The 19,723-nt window shown below is 44.9% G+C and overlaps 1 protein-coding gene and 1 long non-coding RNA gene across 3 annotated transcripts; both read left to right on the forward strand.

Moving 5' to 3' along the window:
* Positions 1–198: 198 nt before the first annotated feature.
* Positions 199–3,922, forward strand: LOC128812713 (uncharacterized). Its single transcript, XR_008438802.1, has 2 exons — positions 199–516; positions 2,887–3,922. It is a non-coding gene; the product is annotated as an uncharacterized LOC128812713 (long non-coding RNA).
* Positions 3,923–4,189: 267 nt separating this feature from the next.
* Positions 4,190–16,920, forward strand: THUMPD2 (THUMP domain containing 2). Of its 2 annotated transcripts, XM_053992488.1 has the most exons (10): positions 4,190–4,285; positions 4,737–4,869; positions 6,013–6,428; positions 7,597–7,674; positions 9,423–9,475; positions 9,780–9,867; positions 10,520–10,591; positions 11,209–11,323; positions 13,227–13,344; positions 14,821–16,920. In XM_053992488.1, exons 1-10 carry the CDS (start codon positions 4,190–4,192, stop codon positions 15,383–15,385), a joined length of 1,734 nt encoding a protein of 577 aa, XP_053848463.1. In that variant the 3' UTR covers positions 15,386–16,920. The 2 variants fall into 2 exon arrangements, with proteins under 2 accessions (XP_053848463.1, XP_053848471.1); XM_053992496.1 differs by lacking the exon at positions 4,737–4,869 and having other exon boundaries at positions 4,274–4,285.
* Positions 16,921–19,723: the final 2,803 nt, after the last annotated feature.

Genomic DNA, 19,723 nt, shown 5'->3' on the forward strand with positions numbered 1-19,723 from the left:
TGGCTCCCGCTGCCATGGCAACGGCATCGCGCATGCGCGCACCGCCGCGGGGCCCGCCAGGGGGCGCCGTGAGACCGGGCGCTGAGGGCGGAGACGGAGCAGGGAGAGGGGAGGAGAGAGGAGAAAGGAGAGAGGAGAAAGGAGAAAGGAGAAAGAAGAGAGGAGAAAGGAGAAAGGAGAAAGAAGAGAGGAGAAAGAAGAGAGGAGAAAGGAGAAAGAGCAGGCAGAGCCCCTCCCAGGGCTCCGGGAGAGCCGGAGAGAGGCTTGGCACACGGGCCTGGAGGGACAGCACAAGGAGAATGGCTTCCTTCTGCCAGAGGATCTCGGGGAAGAAATCCTTCCCTGACAGGGTGGCAGGCTCTGGCACAGGGTGCCCAGAGCGGCTGCGGCTGCCCCTGGGTCCCTGGAAGCGCCCAAGGCCAGGCTGGACGGGGCTTGGAGCAGCCTGGGACAGTGGAAGGGGTCCCTGCCGTGGCAGGTTGATGGGACTGGACAAGTTTTAAGGTCCGTTCCAAGGTAAACCATTCTGAGATTAAATTATACTTCTTTGGTTTTTTTCCCCCCGAATTTTGATTCTTCCTCCCTACCCCCACCCAATTCCAACTTTTCTGATGAGGCTAAAGTTTATTTAAATCACTTTTCAGTGAGAATTAACACTTTTGTCATGTTCTCTAGAGCTTTGCTTTTTGCTTTGTGTTTTATAGCAGGTAGAGAAGATTTCTGATCCATGTCTGAATTAGATGGTTGAAATCAAAATTGACAAGCTGAATGCACTCCCTAGATACTATGCTGTGACTTTTTTTAAGTGAGGATATTATGAACGTGGATTTAGTGTAATGGATTTGTATGACTGTAAATGTTTCTTTGAGATACGACTTCAGTTTTATTAGTGAACTGGCATGTTCTGTCATGCAGGGATTTGGATTGCTGGTGTGTGCTTCCATCACTGACATAATTCATTTTGTGTGGAAGTTTCCTTTATGTAATAATGAATTCTGACTCTTACAAAGAGGCTTATTCCTCTCAGCCCATGATTTTTAAGAAATTGCATTCAGTTTAGTTTTAAATGTTCATTTAGGATTCCTGAAGGGACTCACTAATTCCTTTAGGTTGTATTGTTTATGTCTAACGGGATACATTTATCGGCCTTATCCTGCTCACAGAGACAAAACTGTGTGTGTGCACTTAGCAGCAGCAGACACCAAAATTCAGGTCTGAGTTGTGACAATTGTGGATTAGATTGTGGGCAATTGTGGGCAATTGTGACTTAGTTGTGCTGTCCTGTGGATGGTGGTGATGAGAAGAACCCTTGTATTGTATGAGCTTATGCTCAAGCTTCTATTTCTGTATTAATTTGATGTTTAAATTTTATTTAGAGAGGACACAGAGAAGAAACTTTAACCTGTTGTAGTAAAATTTTCTGGATAGTTAAAGATTATGCATTTTAGAGCAGGATTTGTGTGGTGATTTTTGTGCTCCTGGGTAAGCTTTTAAGCAGTCCAGAAAATATTTCTGTATTTGAATATACTGAACTCAGTAAGAACAATACAATCTAATGTTTTCACACCTGTTGGCTGTTTATTAAATACCGTCATGGAGAGGGGGTGGGTGCTAATTTACACTTTCATTATCTTTTTTTTCATTCACCTTACATTATTTGAGTCTTGTCTGTTGAATAATACACCCAACTGCACAAAAATATTAAATAAGTAATTCTCAGACATTTATGCTGAAAGCTTTTCCATGAGAATCTTGAGCGTTTCTGTCTTCTCCAAATGCTTCAGTTCCTTCTGATTGCATATTGCATTTGCAGACTCTAGATAAAAGCTCTGTTCTGCGTTAGTAATTCCCAAATTACTAATTCTCACACAGATTTAGCTGGCAATCAAGGTAAAAGCAACTTCTCAGAAGTAGAAGATTGTTCAAGTCTGCGCTGTCCTATTTGGCTGAAAGAGCATGTTACTTAAATAGCAGCATGGATTTATCTAGGGAGTGAACTAAGAATTTTTAATTCATTTTTAATTTAATTTTTTTAGTTCATTTTTATTTTGATCTACTGAGCGAATTAGGATGTTATGCAGTGTCAATCTAAGTCTATTCTGTAAATTAAGTGAGGTAAATGCCAGTGCTAGCTTTTTACTATATGCAATGAAACAGGAGCCACTGTGTAAAGGAATACATTTTGTATGGCAAAACTCTGGACACTGACCTCAAATATACTGGTTTTATAACTTGCTAATGCCTAATTTTACTCTAGTAGGGAAAAACCCAGTTTCTTCATCCAGTCTACATTTCATTAACTGTCAGTTTATAGGAACCAGCATTTTTTCTTTTCTCATTTACTCAGAATATATGACTCAAATCCTGAAAATGCAAATATATGCCAGGTGGAGCACTTGGAATGTCTGAAGAATTGCCAGAGTTGAAAAGCTGTGTCCCTCACGGTAACTTAAATCCAAATCTCCCTGTAAATGCTATCATAACTGCCTGGAAGAGAAAGCTGTAGATAACTTGAAGAGAGTCCAAATGCAAAATAATTAATTACAATTAGAATGCTGGTTTCTATCTGCTTAATTTCACTACTTGAACAGTCTGTGCCTTCAAGTTTGTTGTATTTTTAAGTCCCTGAATTGCAATAACTATGATCCTGACAGGCCTTATTAAAATTCAATGTTAAAATATTCAGACACTGATATTTATTGTTCCAAAATACACTATACAGTTTTAACTGTTTCCTATAATTGAGTCTAAAATCTTGAAAAGGAAAATTAATGCTTGTGTTTTTAAAAATAAAATAATTTAAGCAGCTCCAGGAGTGGAAGATCAAAACATAAATTGTAGGGAAAGTACAGTGGTCTGATACCTTGACTTTGATTTTTCTTACAGGCTGACAAGCTGTAGCATTTATCTGACAACAAGAAATGAAGACAGTGATTGCAAGATACATAAAAATAGATCTGGCCGGAATGGTTGGTGCCTCATATATTTGTGTTTGCACTGTCAGATGCACCTGTGCCAAGCTTTGTGCCATTTTAAATTGTTTGTATATTTTAAAATATTATATTATGTTATGTTATATATTAAAATGTTTATGTATTAAAATATATTATAATTATATTTTTATATTGAAAATGTTTCTATATTTTGAAGTAAATCCCAGTGCATATCAGCCCACGTTTCTCCACACCTGGCTGGCCGTGCAGGCTGCTGCCAGTGTTCTCTCACCTGTCAGTGCAGGTGCGGGGCCTGTGGGCAGCATTGAGGGGAAATACAAGGAGGATTTTTTTTTTCAGTAATCTCACACAGACCTGCTAAACTTTAGGAATGTTACTACTCATTTTTAGAGAATTACAGAAACACCTTCTGTGGCTGAGAATCTTTTTTGCACAGTAGCCTTAATAAACAGAGTATGTACCATACAGAAAGTCTACGAAATGCACGCTGAAGCTTTTGAGCATGAAATGCAGGTGCTTGCTGAGGTCCTTGCACCTTTACAGTGCTGTTTATGTGTGAAGGGTGCAAGGACCAACTCAAGAGCTTTATTTTCTTTGCCTAAAGTTGTAAACCTATTTACAAACATTTGATGAAAAGGCTGTAACATACATTATTTATCTTAGTTACAGAATGCAAGCTCCTAGCTTTTCTTTTTTGCAAGATTTTTCTCTTTTTCCTTGGAGGAAGAATCACTAATGTACTGAATTCATATCCTCGGTATTCTGCTGGCTGGTATCTGTCTTGTGTAATTTACTACTTAGTGAATTTAGAGCTCTGAATAGATATATTTGCCTGTCCTTTTTCCTTTGAAGTTGCAGGCCATGCCAAAACAACAGCTGGAACATTCTACTGAAGTGTTTGTGTAGAATAACAATGGAAAGTTTTTTTTTCACTCCTAAATTTGCAATGAAAACAATCGTGTGTACTATACTGTGTGTATCTGTATTATTTATATACAGTCATCAGTACACAGGAGTAATTGTACAGAGAATAAAGCCATTGGAAGTGCCTGAGCCAGCCCTGCTGCACAGCTGGTGACAAGTGTCCAGAGCATTTCCGTACGGAAAACGCGTTTGTCCTGCACAAACAGCACATACGGGTTGAGTATCCGCAGGCTAAATAAAATAAATCCGGAAACAATACAAAAACCGGGCGCTTTTAAATCCCGCCCCCGGGCAGGCCCCGCCCCGCCAAGATGTCGGCAGAGCCCGGGCGCTTCTTCTGCACGGCGGGCCGCGGGCTGGAGCCCTTCCTGGCGCGGGAGGTGCGGGCGCGGCTCGGCGCCACCGAGGTGAGCGGGGAGCCGGTGATCACCCGGGCGGTGCGGTCCGGGTGAGCGGAGAGGGGGAGCCGGTGATCACCCGGGCGGTGTGGTCCGGTCCGGGTGAGCGGGGAGCCGCAGCCAGTGATCACCAGGGCAGTGCGGTCCGGGTGGGCGGGGAGCCGGAGCCGGTGATCACCCGGGCGGTGCGGTCCGGTCCGGGTGAGCGGGGAGCCGGAGCCGGTGATCACCCGGGCGGTGCGGTCCGACTCAGCAGGGAGCTCCCCGCCCGGAGTCCGGCGAGCACGGCCCGGGTTGTGCCGCTCCTCGCGCGGGGCTGGCCGGGGTCGGAGGGGCTCACCCGTGGGGAGCCGGGACTGCGCTGCCCGCGGGGCCGGCCGGGGTCGGAGGGGCCCCGCGGGGCTGCGGAAGGGCTCAGCCGGGGCCGCCCGGCCGGGTCCGACGGGTGTTCTCCCCGGAGGTGGACTGCGTCTCGGGAAAAGTATTCTTCAGGGCGGCGGCGAGGCCCGGTGAGCTGCGGCAGCTGCGTTCGGGGGAGCGCCTGTTCCTGCTGCTGAAGAAGCACAGCCCGCTGCCGGTGTCCGGGAACAGAGGTACGGACACGGTTGCGCAGGAACGGGAAGCCTTGCTTTGAGTTCTGGTTATAAAATTGGAGGTATTTGGTTTTTTACTAGGGGCTGTAGTTCTAATTGATAGTAATCGATTCGGTAGTGTCTTTCACCCACGTGTGTTTTCAACATTTTTTTGACCTGAAAAGGGCTTTTAAATTGCTTTCAATAACTATCTTCTAGCCTGTATTCTGCTGGCACTAAGTGTATATGTGTATTTTAGAGACTCTCTCTCCCACCCGGCCTCAAAAAAAGAGAACACTCCTCCCGAAAGCCAAAGTTCAGTTCTGAATCTTTTGTGTTTATTTTAACAATAAGTCTTATTTTCTGTTAAACAAAGTGAACCCCAACCTATATCTTGTGTCAGTTTACTCTTACGTACTTAGCTTCCTTCTAAGTCTCAGCTGCTTGGGTCATGCTCTGTCAGTGTTGGACTGAGAATTTCAAGTTAGATGGATTGATACCTGTCTGCTGGTGGATTTCTATTTGGGAGATTACCTTCAGCTTTGAGGATGAAATTTGATCATGATTCTAAAATTTCAAGTGATAACTGGAAAGGCCTTTATTTTTTTTTTTTTCCTTGACCAGCTGTGATATATTTAAGTGAATTGACCTCTCTGTTCCTCATGCCTCTCTTGTGGCTAGCATAGGACTACCCACACATGAAAGCACAGTGATGAATGGGAAGCAGAAGTTTTCTTTCTGAAAGAATAAACTTGGTTTTGCCTGAGATGACTCAAAGTAATTCATGTTTGTATCTGTCTTTCAATTCGGGAAAGTGTCCTGCATCGCTTTATCCTGGGCCAAGTGCTTTCTGGGGAGGGTGCCATGGTAGGCTGCTGCTCTGTGCCTGGGAATGACTCTCACAGGTGCTCTGGTTTTCTCCAGCTGCTGAATTCTTGTGCAGAATTCAACCCTGGTGTGATTTAGTCTTGGTTGTGCAGAGCTGGTAATGAGAGGGGTGCCTGTGTTGGTCCTGGTGGGTGCTGAGACTCAGCTGTGCCTGTGATTCTGGATTCACACATTATGAAATCTGAACACAGCTGCTGTGAACAGCTGTTCTCAGTTCCTAGGGAAGTGAAATGCCGAGGCTGAAGTACTTAACCCAAATCTGCTTTTTTCTTCCAGGAAAAATGCTTCATGAAATTAAAAGCCTTGTCATTGAGGACCCAAAATACTGGCTGGATATTATCTCTGTTTGGAGAAAGCTTCATGGACACAAGAGGAAAACAGATGATGGCTTTCAAGAAAGCACATTGGCTCTGAAGAGAAAGTCAGAAGAAGAGACAAATACTGCAAGTAAAAGGCAGAAAACAGAGCAAGTGAGAGCAGTTGTGTCTGAGGAGTGTCAGGTGGGAGCTGTAGAGACCTGTGAGGCACCAGACAGAATGAGCAGGCAGGAGTGCTGGATTGAGAGCAGGCCTTCCTCAGAATTCCCTTCCAGAGGCAGTGGAGAGGATCCTGCTGCTAATGAGGAGCTTAGCTTCAGCTTCAGAGTGTCTTGTCGTTGCAGTGGAGCAATTGCCAGAATACTGACTTCACAGGTACGCTGAGGTACCTGCTTTAAAAGAATTCAGCAAGGGTAAACAGAGGTGTGTAGTTTGTTTGTCATTTCAGTTGTGTTGTGTCTTCTGGAATAATAAACTGTTGTAAGCTTTTTCTGTATTTTCTCAAAAAGCCCTTAACCTGCATTCCCCTTAAACAAGTGGAAATACAAATGCTGTTTTTAATTTCTGTGCACTATTACCCTTCATGTTTTTCAAATCAATACCTTTTGTTGAGGATAAGCAAAGGTAAGAGTTTGAGGGTCTGAGCCTGTGGAGGCTGAGGAGTGATTGGATAATTTACAGGTACTTGAAGGGCCATTGTAAGGACCATGGGGCCACACTCCTCTCAGTTGTGGCAGTCTGGACCAAGGGGTAGAAGCCAGAACTTGCAGCTTCAGTTGCCTCTGGTTGGATATTGGGCAGGATTTATTCTTCAGGAATACAGTCCTGGGATGAGTCTTGGGAGAAGTGGAGCTTGGTCCTTGGGAAAGAGTAGTGGCATACAGTCCTCCATAGGTCTGTTCTGCCCAGTCCTCTTCCCATCTGGGCAGGTGTCTCCTAATTGAAGGTGTCAGTAATTTAGATTTTTTTCTTACTAAAGCTAGTACCTTGGTGAGGTGAGACACATGGGCTTGCCTACAAGGGTGTTTGCCTGAATTCCTGCTATGTTTGAACTTCTGCCCTGAAGGTAATCAGAGCTTCCTATATGTAATGAAAGCATTAAAACTGTGAGGTGTAGTTGTGCATTTGCAGGTTTTCTGTTGGGTAATCTGCCTTAGAGCTATCAGAAATATTTTGTGCATGTGATTAAAAATTCCAAAATGATGGTAGTCACAGAATATTCTGAGTTGGATGGGACCCACAAGGATCAAGTCCAGCTCAAGTGAATATTTTGTTGTAACTCGGTCAGGACTGGAACTTCAACCTCTTCTCTCTTGCTGCAGCTGAGTGTTGCTTGTTTGCCATGTGGTGTGTTTGCTTTGCCCCTCACTCACCTGCTCTGCCCTGTTGTACCTTTTCTGCTGTGAATTGTGTGAGTTACTCTCTTAGGCATAGACTCTTTCTTTTCCCAGGGATTTCTGAGGGTTGCACATCCAAGGCTGTGCTCTGCAGTTTCCCAAATTCTGTGGTTTTTTACTGGCTGTGACTGTTCTCCCCCTCATAGGAGGTCGGAAGAGCCATTGGCACGGCGCTGGTGAAGCAGTGCGGGTGGCGTGCTGATCTGCGGGACCCTGACCTGGAGGTAAGGCTACTTGTGTGCCTGTGGATGCTTCCAGAATCACCCCAATTGGTTTTGTTCCCTGCTCCCTTTGCACGTGGGACCGTAGCCTCTCCCTGCTGGTCTTTCTGCTACTGAATTTACCTGGAAATCAGCTGGTGGTGCTGAGCAACGCATGTGTGTGGCCCTGGTGTTTTTGTGGCTTCCAGAGCTCTGGCATGAACCCAGCCTGGCTGCGGGGCCTGTGTGGGAGGGGAAGGATCCCTAGAGGAGTTTCAGGATCCAGAACCCTCACAGACTGCTGGGCTCTGTGTAAGAATGGAACTCACCTGAGCCATGGGGCATCTGTGGAAGGATCTCCATAGGAGGAGGATCCAGCACCTCACAGGCTGCTGGGCTCTGTGTAAGAATGGAACTCACCTGAGCCATGGGATGTCTGTGGAAGGATCCCCAGAGGAGGAGGATCCAGCACCTCACAGACTGCTGGGCTCTGACTGTGAACATGGAACTCACCTGAGCCATGGGGTGTCTGTGGCCTCTGGAGGGGAAGGGAGCAGGCAGCATGGGCTGTTCTCAAGGAGCTGGACTGGAGAATGCCAAAGGAAGAGCCTGCCCCGGGCCTGTCTGTGACAAGCAGCTCCCTTAGTGCACCCCATCTGGTCCCCAGAGACCTCCCAGAGGACTCCTTGCTCCTGACAAGGAGCATTTCTCTAGGGATGTTTGTCCATCCCCGCCCTTGGCATATGGAAGCTGCTCTCAGCTCTGAGGCTGAGAGATCCCAGACCTGTAGAAACTCTGGGTTTATTTCCTGGCACTGGTTTCCCACACTGAGCACTATGTCCAGCTTTGGTGAGGCTCATGTGCACCTCCTGTTCTTGCCCAGATTTTTTCTCTGAAGCTGTTCAGGTGCCGAGGACTGGGATTTTTCAGCAGCATCATGTTTGCCTTTTCCTGTTTCAGAAAGCATCATGCTTTCTGGGGACACAGATTGCAGTCATGCAATACTTGCTGGAGAGCTCAGTCTTCTTTTGGGATGCTCTCTATGGGAGAGAGAGCTACAATTTTTTGTAGCTGCCTACATTTCTGGAATGATTATTTATGTGTAACTTCTATCTGAATTGCCCCTTAGTGGCACTTAGTGGGGATAATGGTGGGGTTAGTTGTTTTTATCTGTTTTGCTTGGTGGGGGTTTTTTTGGTTGGTTTTTTTTTTTTTTTTTGGTGTTTTTTTGTTTTGTGGGGTTTCTTTGTGTGTTTTTGTTTGTTTTTGGGTTTTTTTTTTTTTGTTGTTGTTGTTTTTGGGGTTTTTTTGTGGGGTTTGGTTTCAGTTTTTTGTTTGATTGTTTGATTTTTTTTTTAGTTTTGTTTTGGTTTGGTTTTTTTTTTTCTTATTTATTTATTTATTTTGTTGCTAGTATACAGGGAATAATATTCTCCCACTTGTAGTAAATGGAGTTATAACTAAAAATTCCCTTGCTGTGTTAAGAAAAAATAAGCCCCCTTAGGAATTCAAGTGCTTGCTGATGGATTCCTGGCTGACAAAATCCCCTTCAGCTTGATTAAGCATTAAATCATCTTTAAAGTGGCATTCACATCATCTAGTGGGATTTCTTCCAGTTCATTGTTATTGTTTATAGTGTGCATTTTTATTCTTCAAAACTGAAATCAGAAATTTGTAGAAGCATTTGTGTCTGGTTTAAATGAGTTAAAGCTATTGTTGCGTCAGTTTGAGACTTTAAAATATTTGGATTGGTTTTTTTTGTCCTCTTTTAGATCTTTGTACATCTTAATGACATTCACTCTGTGGTGGGGATTCCTCTTTTCAGGTAAGTATTCTCCCCACCAGATTTGTCCTGGCAGTATCAGAGCAGGCAGGATTTGTAAATCTTGCTCTCCACCATGAGTATTTATCTTTTGGTTTGATAATCACTGTTTTCAAATTATTCTTGTGATCTGCCTGGGTTTTGAATGAACACACAGAACAGGCTTGGCAGTGAGTTATAGTTAAAAGCAGACTTCTCTGTCTCTCAGGAGATCTGTGCAGTTCATTTGTTCTTTGACATTACATGGGCTTTTCTGGTGATTCTGCTGTTGTTTTAGTTAATTATTTTGGTTTTTTGTTGTCTGCAGACTGCCATTGGCAAACAGAGAGTATATCAGAACAGCAGGACTGCGGTCAACAGTGGCATGGGCCATGGCATCTCTGGCTGAAATCAGGGTCAGTGAAAGTTCCTTGCCAAGAAATGGGTCCTGAACGAAGGGAGGGGGTGCTGCTCATGGGGGCTGGGGCTGGGAAGGAGTGGGGTGATTTCAATGCCCCATTCATTGGGAAGGAGTGGGGTGATTTCAGTGCCCCATTCTCCTCATTCACTGGGAAGGGGTGGGGTGATTTCAGTGCCCCATTCCCTGGTGCATGTGGACAGGGTCTGCCATGCCTGTGAGGAGTGTGCTGTCACCTGCAGTTCAGCCAGGTGTCTGCTGTAATTCCAGGTGCTTCTCAGCAGAGCTAATCCTTGGACGGGTACATGTCTAAGTGGCAAGATTTTTGCTGCTGTTCAGTGACAATGAGAAAATGAAACCTTGTTTGGTGTCGTTTTCCAAGGAAATGTGACCTCTTTTCACAGATTAATTAATGTCTGTCTGCAGTCCACTAGTAATAATTCCTCCTGACTGCCACCTCAGGGCTGTCTGCAGTGAAGCTATTGGTGCTTTTTACCATATTCTCTTACAGGCGAGTTTGGCCTGGGATTACCAGAGGTTATTGTTAACCTGTGCTGGATTCAGTGGGATTATGCACATCCGTCTGTGGGCTCTGTCCTAGCTGAGGAGTCTGTCTTGCTGGGGATGCAGTAACCCCTCTGTTTCTGCAGGCTGGTGCCCTTGTGCTGGATCCCATGTGTGGGCTTGGAACAATCCTGCTGGAGGCTGCCAAGGAGTGGCCTGTGAGTATCCCAGTCCCAGCTGCTGGACCTCTGCAGGGAAACTGGTACTTGTGGGACAGGGTCTTCTCTCTGCCAGTTAGGCCAAAGCCCATTGCTGACTGGGAAGGTGAAACCAAACCAATCTTCCAGTACAAAGGTTCCCCCAGATGAACATGTCCTGCAGGGTGGTGCAGCTGGTGATTCCCACTGCAGGGTTTGTGTGAAGCAGCCACAAGCTTATGAAGCTTCCTGGGCTTGTCCTGGGGTCGGAGGAGTCGGTGTCATGGGACGCTTGTCAGCATTAGGGGCAGTGGGGCTGGCTCTACCTAGCTGGGGTCGTGCTGTTAGGACATGCTCTTGATATTTGCATTTCAAGTGTCCTGAGCAGACCAGAACATTAAAGGAGTGGAGACAGCACATACTTCTGAACATTAATATTTCTGAACATTAAATGGAGACAGCACACACTTCCTCCATTCCTCCACCCTCTGGATTGTGAAATGCTCTGTGTAACAACAGCAGGTGTCCCAGGAAGGGGGCTGCCTTGCAAGAGCTGTGCAACAAGGCAGTTCTGAGAAGGGTTTATAAAATAAATATCTCGAGTGTTAACAGAATTACTCCTCTCTGTCTCTGGACAGGAAGCCTATTACTGGGGTGCTGATATAAGTGACTCGCAGTTAGAGGGTGCAGATGGCAATATCAGAACTGCAGGCTTCATGGACAAGATTGAGCTGCTGAAAGCTTCTGTGAAAGGTATGTCTGTGGGATTTCCAGGTGATTTTTTTTTTCTGTGTTTCTGAGATTGTACAGGTAGGTTCTCTTGAGGTGATACATTGTGGAGCTAACGTCCAACAAATACCTGGGTGGTGGCTCTGCTGCTGATGCTAGTGAAGGGATAATTATTTGTTCTTCCTCCCTACTGCCTGCACCTGGAACTTTGATAAGAATGAAGTCAGCAGAAGACAATAAAAATTACTATTGTCTGGCATGGACAGTAGTTGTCTCTCTTCATGGTAAATGTGTGATTTACCACCACAATACTACAAAGAGTAAGAGCCACGTAAGTTCTTTGTATCTTAGTGGAACACAGCCAGGACAAATCCAAATTAAATGCAGCCTGTAGTTTAAATTTACTAGGTTGAGTAATGGTGAGAACTCATTAAGCTGAGCTGAATTGTTCATGTTTTGCAGTAGGAGTATTTTGAATGATGATGCCTTTCTCCTCTAAGAGGGAATCTGTTTGCTCTTAATTCACAAGCTAGTCTGTAGAGAAGGGAATCATTTCATGACCTTATTCTGGACTTCAGAGTCTGAGGCTAAATTATGCCTATATGAAATCCATGACAGGCAAGCTGGCTGTTTTTCCCTGTGCATGAGTGATGAAGTGCACATATTTTTTTACCTTGCAGTATTTATTTCTTAATGGAATGGTAAGAAATATTATTTAATTTTTATTAAAATGTAGGTTTATTTCTCACTTAAAAGCTGTGTTTGACTTTCATTTCTACGATAATGGAAGGTACTTTACTGTCAGGTTTTCTAAACTGAGTAAGTTGGTGTCTTCATCACTGGTCAGAAGCTGTTTCTTCTGCATATCTTGAGCAGGGCTGTAGGTGAAATGTCCTTTCATCTGCAGATGAAATTGATACCTAGTTGTTGTGCTGCAGGTGTTGACCCAAGAATGGTCCAGGAAGCATCTTCAGCTAGTTGTAGAAAAGTTGGCATAGAATCTCAGCAGAGTTTAGGTGAGGAGGGACTGTTGGGAGTCTTTAGTCCTGCTGTCTGCTCAGGGCTGTGTCCAGTCAGTTTGGAGCACCCTGAGGGATGGAGGGACCCCCAGGGTCTGAGGAGGGGTCTCAGCCTGGCCTGCACAGCCTGGCATGGGATGGAGGGCCCCCCAGGGTCCCAGGAAGTTTCTCAGCCTGGCCTGTACTGCCTGTCACAGGATGAAGGACCCCCAGGATCTGAGGAGGGGGTCTCAGCCTGGCACGTGGCTGACCTTCATCACCACAGGTGCAGTGCTGCATCTTCCTTAGGGGAGCTGACCTCAGCTGGGATGCAGAAGCTTTAAGGTGACACTTCAAGGACATGAGCTCTGACAGAATCCAAGTGATGCTGGCTATAACCAGATTCCTGGGAGGAGAAAAGGGGGATGGAGAGGAATTTGGGGCGATTCCTTGCCTTCATACCTGTGCACTTGAACATTTGCACTGAGTAAAGTGCTCACAAACTTAGCTCTTCTTTTGTTTTCCTCAATGATTTTCATGTTTAAGATGTGCTGAGCGTTGAGAGGCAGCAGTTAATTTGGGACCACGTAGTGCCCTATAGGGGAGTCTTGCTGCAGAGGCAGACATCCTCAGGAGCAGAGACTCTGCAGACTGAACAGTGCTGCCACACATTTTTCTCTTCCCAGTCTGCAGAGGGGGTGGTGGCTCCACGGTGGAGTTTGTGAGGGCAAGTACAAGAAGGAACTGTGAATCTGCATAACCCAAAATGTGGGTTATGTGAATCTGCATAACCCAAAATGTGGGTTATGTGAATCTGCATAACCCAAACAGAGCTGGCAGGCAGTGTTGAAGGGGGAACAGGGGCATAGCTGTTGTGCATTTTTCACACAGAAGTCAGAGATAAATAAAGACCTGCCTTTATTCTGCAGCACTGCCATTGCCTTCAGAAAGCTTTGACAGCGTTATTTCGGATATTCCATTTGGGAAGAAGTTCAAGACCACGAGTGATGCCCAGCTCCTGCCAGATATTCTCCAGGAAATGGAGAGGTACATGTGGCCTTTGACACACTTGGGGTTTGATGGAAGTGCCATGGCAGTTTGTGATCTGAGCATTCAGCCAGCTTCAGATCTGCTTTATTCCATAGTCTTCAGCTTTGTAGTGTGACCCTGCAGGCTGTGGCAGTCTCAGCCCTTTATTTGTCCCTTGGAGGCTGTTGTGTTGTGTCTCGCCAGTGGTGAGTGCCGATGGCAGCACAGCTGCCAGGGGAGGATCCTGTGTGAGCCATGCTCACAAATGCTCTTTGCAAGGCACAATGGTGAAATGTTTCTGAGCCACACTCCGAAGCGTGGCAGAAAGGAGAAAGAAGAGAGGCCTACCCGGACAAAGCTAAATCATGGCCAGGCAAATAAAGCTATAATCCTTTCTCAGCTGAGGCCTGTTTGTATAAAATCAGTCTTTCCTTTTTGAGGTCACAGCCAAGCTTTGACCAGCCTGCCTTGGCAGGAAGGATCTCAGACTAGAAGAAGTGGCATGGATTGTCCTTGCTGTCCAGGAATGCCTCACTAGCAGCCTGGGCTGGTTTTTGGTGTGTTCTTTCATCTCTCACCGTGTCATTTGGTGGCAGAGTTGGGCCAAGGTGATAGCTGGGCTGCTTCTAACAAAGAGGTCAAGCCATCTTCCCCTCTACTTCTTGCCTGAAAAGAAGCCCGTTCTCTAGGATTGCTCTTCAGTGGGTGTTGATCTCACTCAGCCAATGCAGGAATGTGGTGGGAAGTGGTGGAGAAGGTGGTGTGGCTCCAGAATGGTGTGGCAATCTTACCATGCTTGTCTTCTGGCCTTATTTGTTCTATTGGTCCATCCTAAGTAAAATATTCCCTTTGGAAGGTGGAGATGAGGAAAGGGGCCATTACCATGATAGCCTCGCCAGTAAAACTGTTCTAACCACTTGCTGTAAACTGAGTCAGGATAGTATTTTTTTCCCCCTCTTTCAAAGCCACATGTAATGTTTGGACGTATACCTAGAAAAATTAATTGCAAACAGTGGTTAATTTTCCTCTGCTTCCTGAGTTTGCAAGCCATTAAGAATCAGTGGAACAGGGAAAGGGCAGACCTTTTAAAGTTTCCAAAAGGAAGGGCCAGTTTCAGAATTACCCTACTAATCTGAGCAGCGCTTGCTGCACTGGGAAGCTGTTCCTTTGCAATCTCCAAAAACCCTGGGCTTGATGGTTTCAATCCTTGAAACAATGCTGAGGTGGGTAAAAAATGAGTCCCTCTTCCCTGCTAACATCAGAAATGTTTTGGAGTCAGGACAGGGCCCTGTTCTCCCATTTAGAAAGAGGTAGGAAGATCTGGGATTTAAATTCCCCTTGGAGGTGCAGCTCACTGAGCTGAGCTGTGACATGCTCAGGTGTTTCATTGAATGTAGGTGGCATCTGAAGTGTCAGCAGTGGCAAAGTTCTGCACAAGCAAAGGGGTGCCAGGAGGGATCAACACCTAACCTTTCTTTTTCCTGTGATTGCCAGAGTGCTTCGTGTTGGAGGGACCCTGGTGTTGCTGCTGAGCCAGGAGCTCCACAGACGCGTGGATGGTTTGACCAGGTGTGCGGGAGGTGACCCTGCTGAGACCTCTGCTGATGGTGACAGTGGAGCAGCCCCTGCACAAGCCATGGATGGTTTGACCAGGTGTGCTGAAGGTGCCTCTGCTGATGGTGACAGTGGAGCAGCCCCTGCACAAGCCATGGATGGTTTGACCAGGTGTGCTGAAGGTGCCTCTGCTGATGGTGACAGTGGAGCAGCCCCGAGCGTGGATGGGAATTCGTCCTCCTTGGCACAGGGAGGTGGAGAACCCATTATCAGCAGACATTTTGGGTCTCTGCTGCCAGAGGGTGTTTATGCCATTAGCCTGGGCAAGACTGATGCTTTCATACACAAATACAGGAAGGTGTCTCCTGCTGGGAGCAGCAGAACTGGGACTGGGAGCTGTCCCAGTACTGGGACACTCCCTGGAACTGGGAGCTTTGAGCTGAAGGAACTTGAATCCCAAGAGGCTTCAGGAGCAGCAGGGCAGGACTCAGAGGAGCTCTGCTGATGCAGACAAACCCACTGCCATCCCTTAGACTGCCTCACATTCTGTGGATGTCCCAAGGCACTGTGCTGTTCTCTTCTTGGTTTTTAGGAGAGGTGGAAGATGCCAGTTCTACTGTATTGGATACAGTGAAAGAGGATATGGTCTATAGTAATGTGGCAGAGTCCTCAAATCCTTGTTTAGGCAAAGCTGCGCGGTACTGGGAGGAGTTTCTGTGGGAGAGAAAGTCTGTATTTGCAGAACTGGAAACCACATGTGGTAGCCCGTGATATTCGGGCTACTCACTCTAGCTATTAATTTTAAAGTAATATTTACAGCTTTGTCTCTTCTAACTATTCTTAGTGTTCAGGTTGTTCTTAGGTGGAGGATAGGCGAGCACCCTGATGAGGTGCTGAGCAGGAAGGGAGGACAGAAGGAGAAGAAGCAGCACTGACAACTGGAGTTGCAGCCAGCCCTGGGCCCTGACTCTGTTTTGTGTGTCCTGCGTCCTCCCTGCCCTGCCATTCCCCATCTCCCTGCACTTTTGTGACCTATTTTTTTCTTCCCTGTGCCTCTTCTTTTCTCTTGATTCTTCTGTCCTATGAAAACAGGGCTTTTAGAACTGTATCAGCATTAAAGAAAGGGCCCGAGGCAGTACTGAAATCACTCTCCTTTGGGTTTTAGCATCCTTTGTACAAAGGCTGAGATAGCATAAAACCAAAAATCGTTGCACTTTTTCTGTGAGAACTAAACATAAAGACTTCTCAAGCAATATCAATCTTCAGGAACACTGGAGGTCTTTTGGGAAGGGAAAATTAGGATAAAATACTTAATACATTTCTGTATGCTTCTGTGTCAAGCTTTTGACTGAAGATCGCCTTAAAGAGCAGAGTTGGGTTTAATAATGTTATTTTGTTGACTTCAACACAGTTTCTCTCAATTGTTTTTACTGAGAAAGTATAAAATTGGACTATATTTGCATTTTCAAACACACTTTCCTGTCCTAAAATATCTTGTAGTTGTTAATGTATATTTTTGCAGCTGTACAGTCTATGATAAAGACTTTCTTTTGAAACTCAGCGGCATTTTAGACTAAAGCAAACTTTGTTATGTCAGGGTAGGGTTTGGGGGGGTCGTTTGTGGTTTTGGTTTTGTTTCATTTGGCTTGGTTTTATTTACACTGAGCCTATCGGACAATAATGTGTAATTGTAGTTAGAAATTGTTACTTTTTTAAGAACAATTACTTTCAACTCTGGTTAACTATATTTATCTAGTGTGGTTCAGTATTCTTCAACCATTGTGTTTACAGAAACATTTAGAAATGTCTTGGTGAGAATTTTTGCTGTGGTATTTTAGCAGAAAGCAGTTTAGGCCAACTGTGAGACTTTGTTACCTTGCCCGTGAGACATGGAAAGATGGTTTTCTGTTGTCCTGACAAGTTCTTTTTGTGTATAGTAGTGCCTTTTCCTATGTCCTAGGGCTACTTTTGGTCCCTTTTTGGTTGGGTTGGTTTTTTTTTTGTTTTGTTTTGTTTTGTTTTTGTTTTTGTTTTTTTTGGTTTTTTTTTTTTTGTTGTTGTTGTTGTTGTTGTTGTTGTTGTTTTGGGTTTTTTTTGTTTTTTTTAATGAAAGCTGGTTTTTCTAGTTTTGCAACACCAATAAAAAAGGAATGTAAATGGCACTTGCAGTGCTAATTGTCACACTGACCCTCATTGTTTGTATGTGCTGCATTTCTGGAGGCAGTGGACTGATGTCTTCAGTCTGTTGCTTTTTGAGGTTATTTGATGCTTTGTGGTTTACAGTGTTGAGACCTGAAAATAATGATGTGTGCCCTGTAGTCATATCAACACTGAAAGTTTTCCAGGTGTTCCCTCTAAGTTTATTTGCTGCTGAACTGCATTCCGTGGAAAAACACATCCTAAAGAAACGTCTATGTGTGAAATTCTGAGACTTGCTGTAAGTATAGATTAATTCTTCTGTAATCACTTGGATCATACATTATCATATATAGCAGTCATACAAAAATAATAGAGCTGTTCTTCACAAAACTTTTTCTGAGGAATGACAGCAAAGTTTTCTGTATTTTATTAAAGCAAGTCAACTACAAATACAAATTAATACATACTTTTACATCAGTACTTCAAGATACTAAAATATATGCAGCTGATTAGAGATAATTCTTTGCAAGAAATTAGAAGTGAACCCAGACCTTTGCAAATATTTGTTCTTGTATGATATACACTCTCTAGGAATTGGATACATTAAAATTATATTTTAGCAACGGTACAGTTATGGTAATTTGCTGTGTTCACAGAATATAAAAAAGCAGACTAAATAGATTCTCAATACCTTTTGGTATTGGATAAAGTTCTGTGTTATATATGCAATAATATAATTCTAAATGTTAATGTCATTATGTTGTCACCATTATTTTAGCTTAAGGAGAGTAATAGATTAAAACTGGTTTATCAGGGATTTTACAGTCAGGAGGTGTAATTGAACCAGAAGTGAGGTAATTACAGATAGATCCCAAGCTGCATGTTACAAGCTTATAATTAGTGTTCTTGGAATAGCAGATTATGAGACATACTTGGTTTGTTACATATTGCCATTCAAAATGTCCTAGTATTAAATATAGATAGTAATGTTATTACTGGCACACTGTGCTTGTGTAACTGTGGGCATCAGCATATCTGAAATAAATACAGAATTTCTGCTCATGCTCATTTATGTATTAGAACCTCTAAAGTTTCTCATTTTTGTATACAGAAAAACATATTTGTATATAGATGGATTTTAAAATAAAAATATATCTATTCTATACAAGGTTTTAGAATATAAGAACTTAAATGGAGGCCCCTTCTGGAGGGGGGCTGTACGTATGTAAATGGCATTATTAACGCAACAACAGTTTGTAATTTGGGGCACCCCAATGTCACTGAGAGAGTGAAGATGCAGTGGAGGAGAAGGTGAGTAGGGTGTGAGAGGGGTTAAGTGCTGTGCTGCTGTCCAGGGCAGTTTGAGTTGTTCTGTGCCTTCTTTGGGGGTGAGGAAAAGGGGGTGAAGACTCGGGGCTCTGGTGTCATTTGGGACACCCTAAGGTCCGTAGGAGAGGGACGCACGCTGCGGCGGAGGAGCAGGTGGGTGGCGAATGAGGGGGGGTCCTGCCGGGTGCCGTCCCCCCGAGGGACCCAAAGCTGCCCCAAAATGCACACGGAGGGGGGTGTGTAGAATACTACTAAATCCTGGCAAATGTTTCGTTTTTATAGGTATTGGTAAAGAATAGGAATTTATCTCTAAATTCATTTGGAAAGAAACCCATAGCAGCCCCAGGTGTGAGCTGTGAGGATGATGAGGGCTCAGAGCAGCCCCAGGTGTGAGCTGTGAGGATGATGAGGGCTCAGAGCAGCCCCAGGTGTGAGCTGTGAGGATGAGGAGGGGCCGGCTCCTGCTGGGGGCTGTTTTAGGGGGTTTGCCTCAGCTCACTCTTGCACGGAGCTGCTGGAGAAGAGGAGTTTATGAGGGACTCCCGGGGCTGTCCTTGGAAGGACGGTGAGAGCTTCAGACAGGGTCTGGAGGATCCCCTGGATACGCACTTGGATACCTGGAGCATTGCTCAAAGGAAGTGCCGAGGGACAAACCTTTGTGCCAGGAAGCAGCAGCCAAAACAGGTGAGCCCATGTGCATTTGTAGCAGAGACTTTTCTCCTTTCCCTTTTAAATTTCGTCTTGCCAATCCCTTCCCGTTGCTCCCAGGAAAAAAAAAAAAAGAGATTTTGAGGACAAAAGAAATTCAAATCGAGGCTAGCGACTTCTCTTCCATTATTGACCGTGTCTGAACTGGTGGGGCATCCCTCTTCACTTGTGGTTTTAAGGGTATTGATTGAAGGAAAACCTGCTTTTTTCAGGGTGTTAGGGGTATCCCAGGGTGACAGGGAATCCCTGAGTTCTATTTTAAATGGAAGTGGAAAATATCGTTGTCGTATGATGGGTTTTGACTTGAGATTAACCTCCCCGCCCCCCCCCCCCCCCCCATTTTCATCTTCCTAAGTTTAAATGGAGGGGGCAGCCCTGTTGTCCCTCTGTTATAAATGAAAAATGATTCAGCCAAATTAAAATTTATTTTAGCAATCGAGATCTAACTAGCCAGCTACAAGGAAAAGGGCAGCGCCGAGCCCGGGATCGGCGCTGGGTGCGAGACACGGAAGTCTGCCTCAGCGGAGGTTTTCCTCTATGCCCACACACCACCATTCTTCCTTCTTGGCGACAAGGTAGAACAATTTGAAGTCCGGAGTCGTTGAAACCCTTGATGAAATTTATGGGAACACGGTATTCACATGTATCGGCCCGGGGGGATTTTCCT

Source organism: Vidua macroura, chromosome 1 (assembly GCF_024509145.1).
Source record: "Vidua macroura isolate BioBank_ID:100142 chromosome 1, ASM2450914v1, whole genome shotgun sequence".
Taxonomy (NCBI): Eukaryota; Metazoa; Chordata; class Aves; order Passeriformes; family Viduidae; genus Vidua; species Vidua macroura.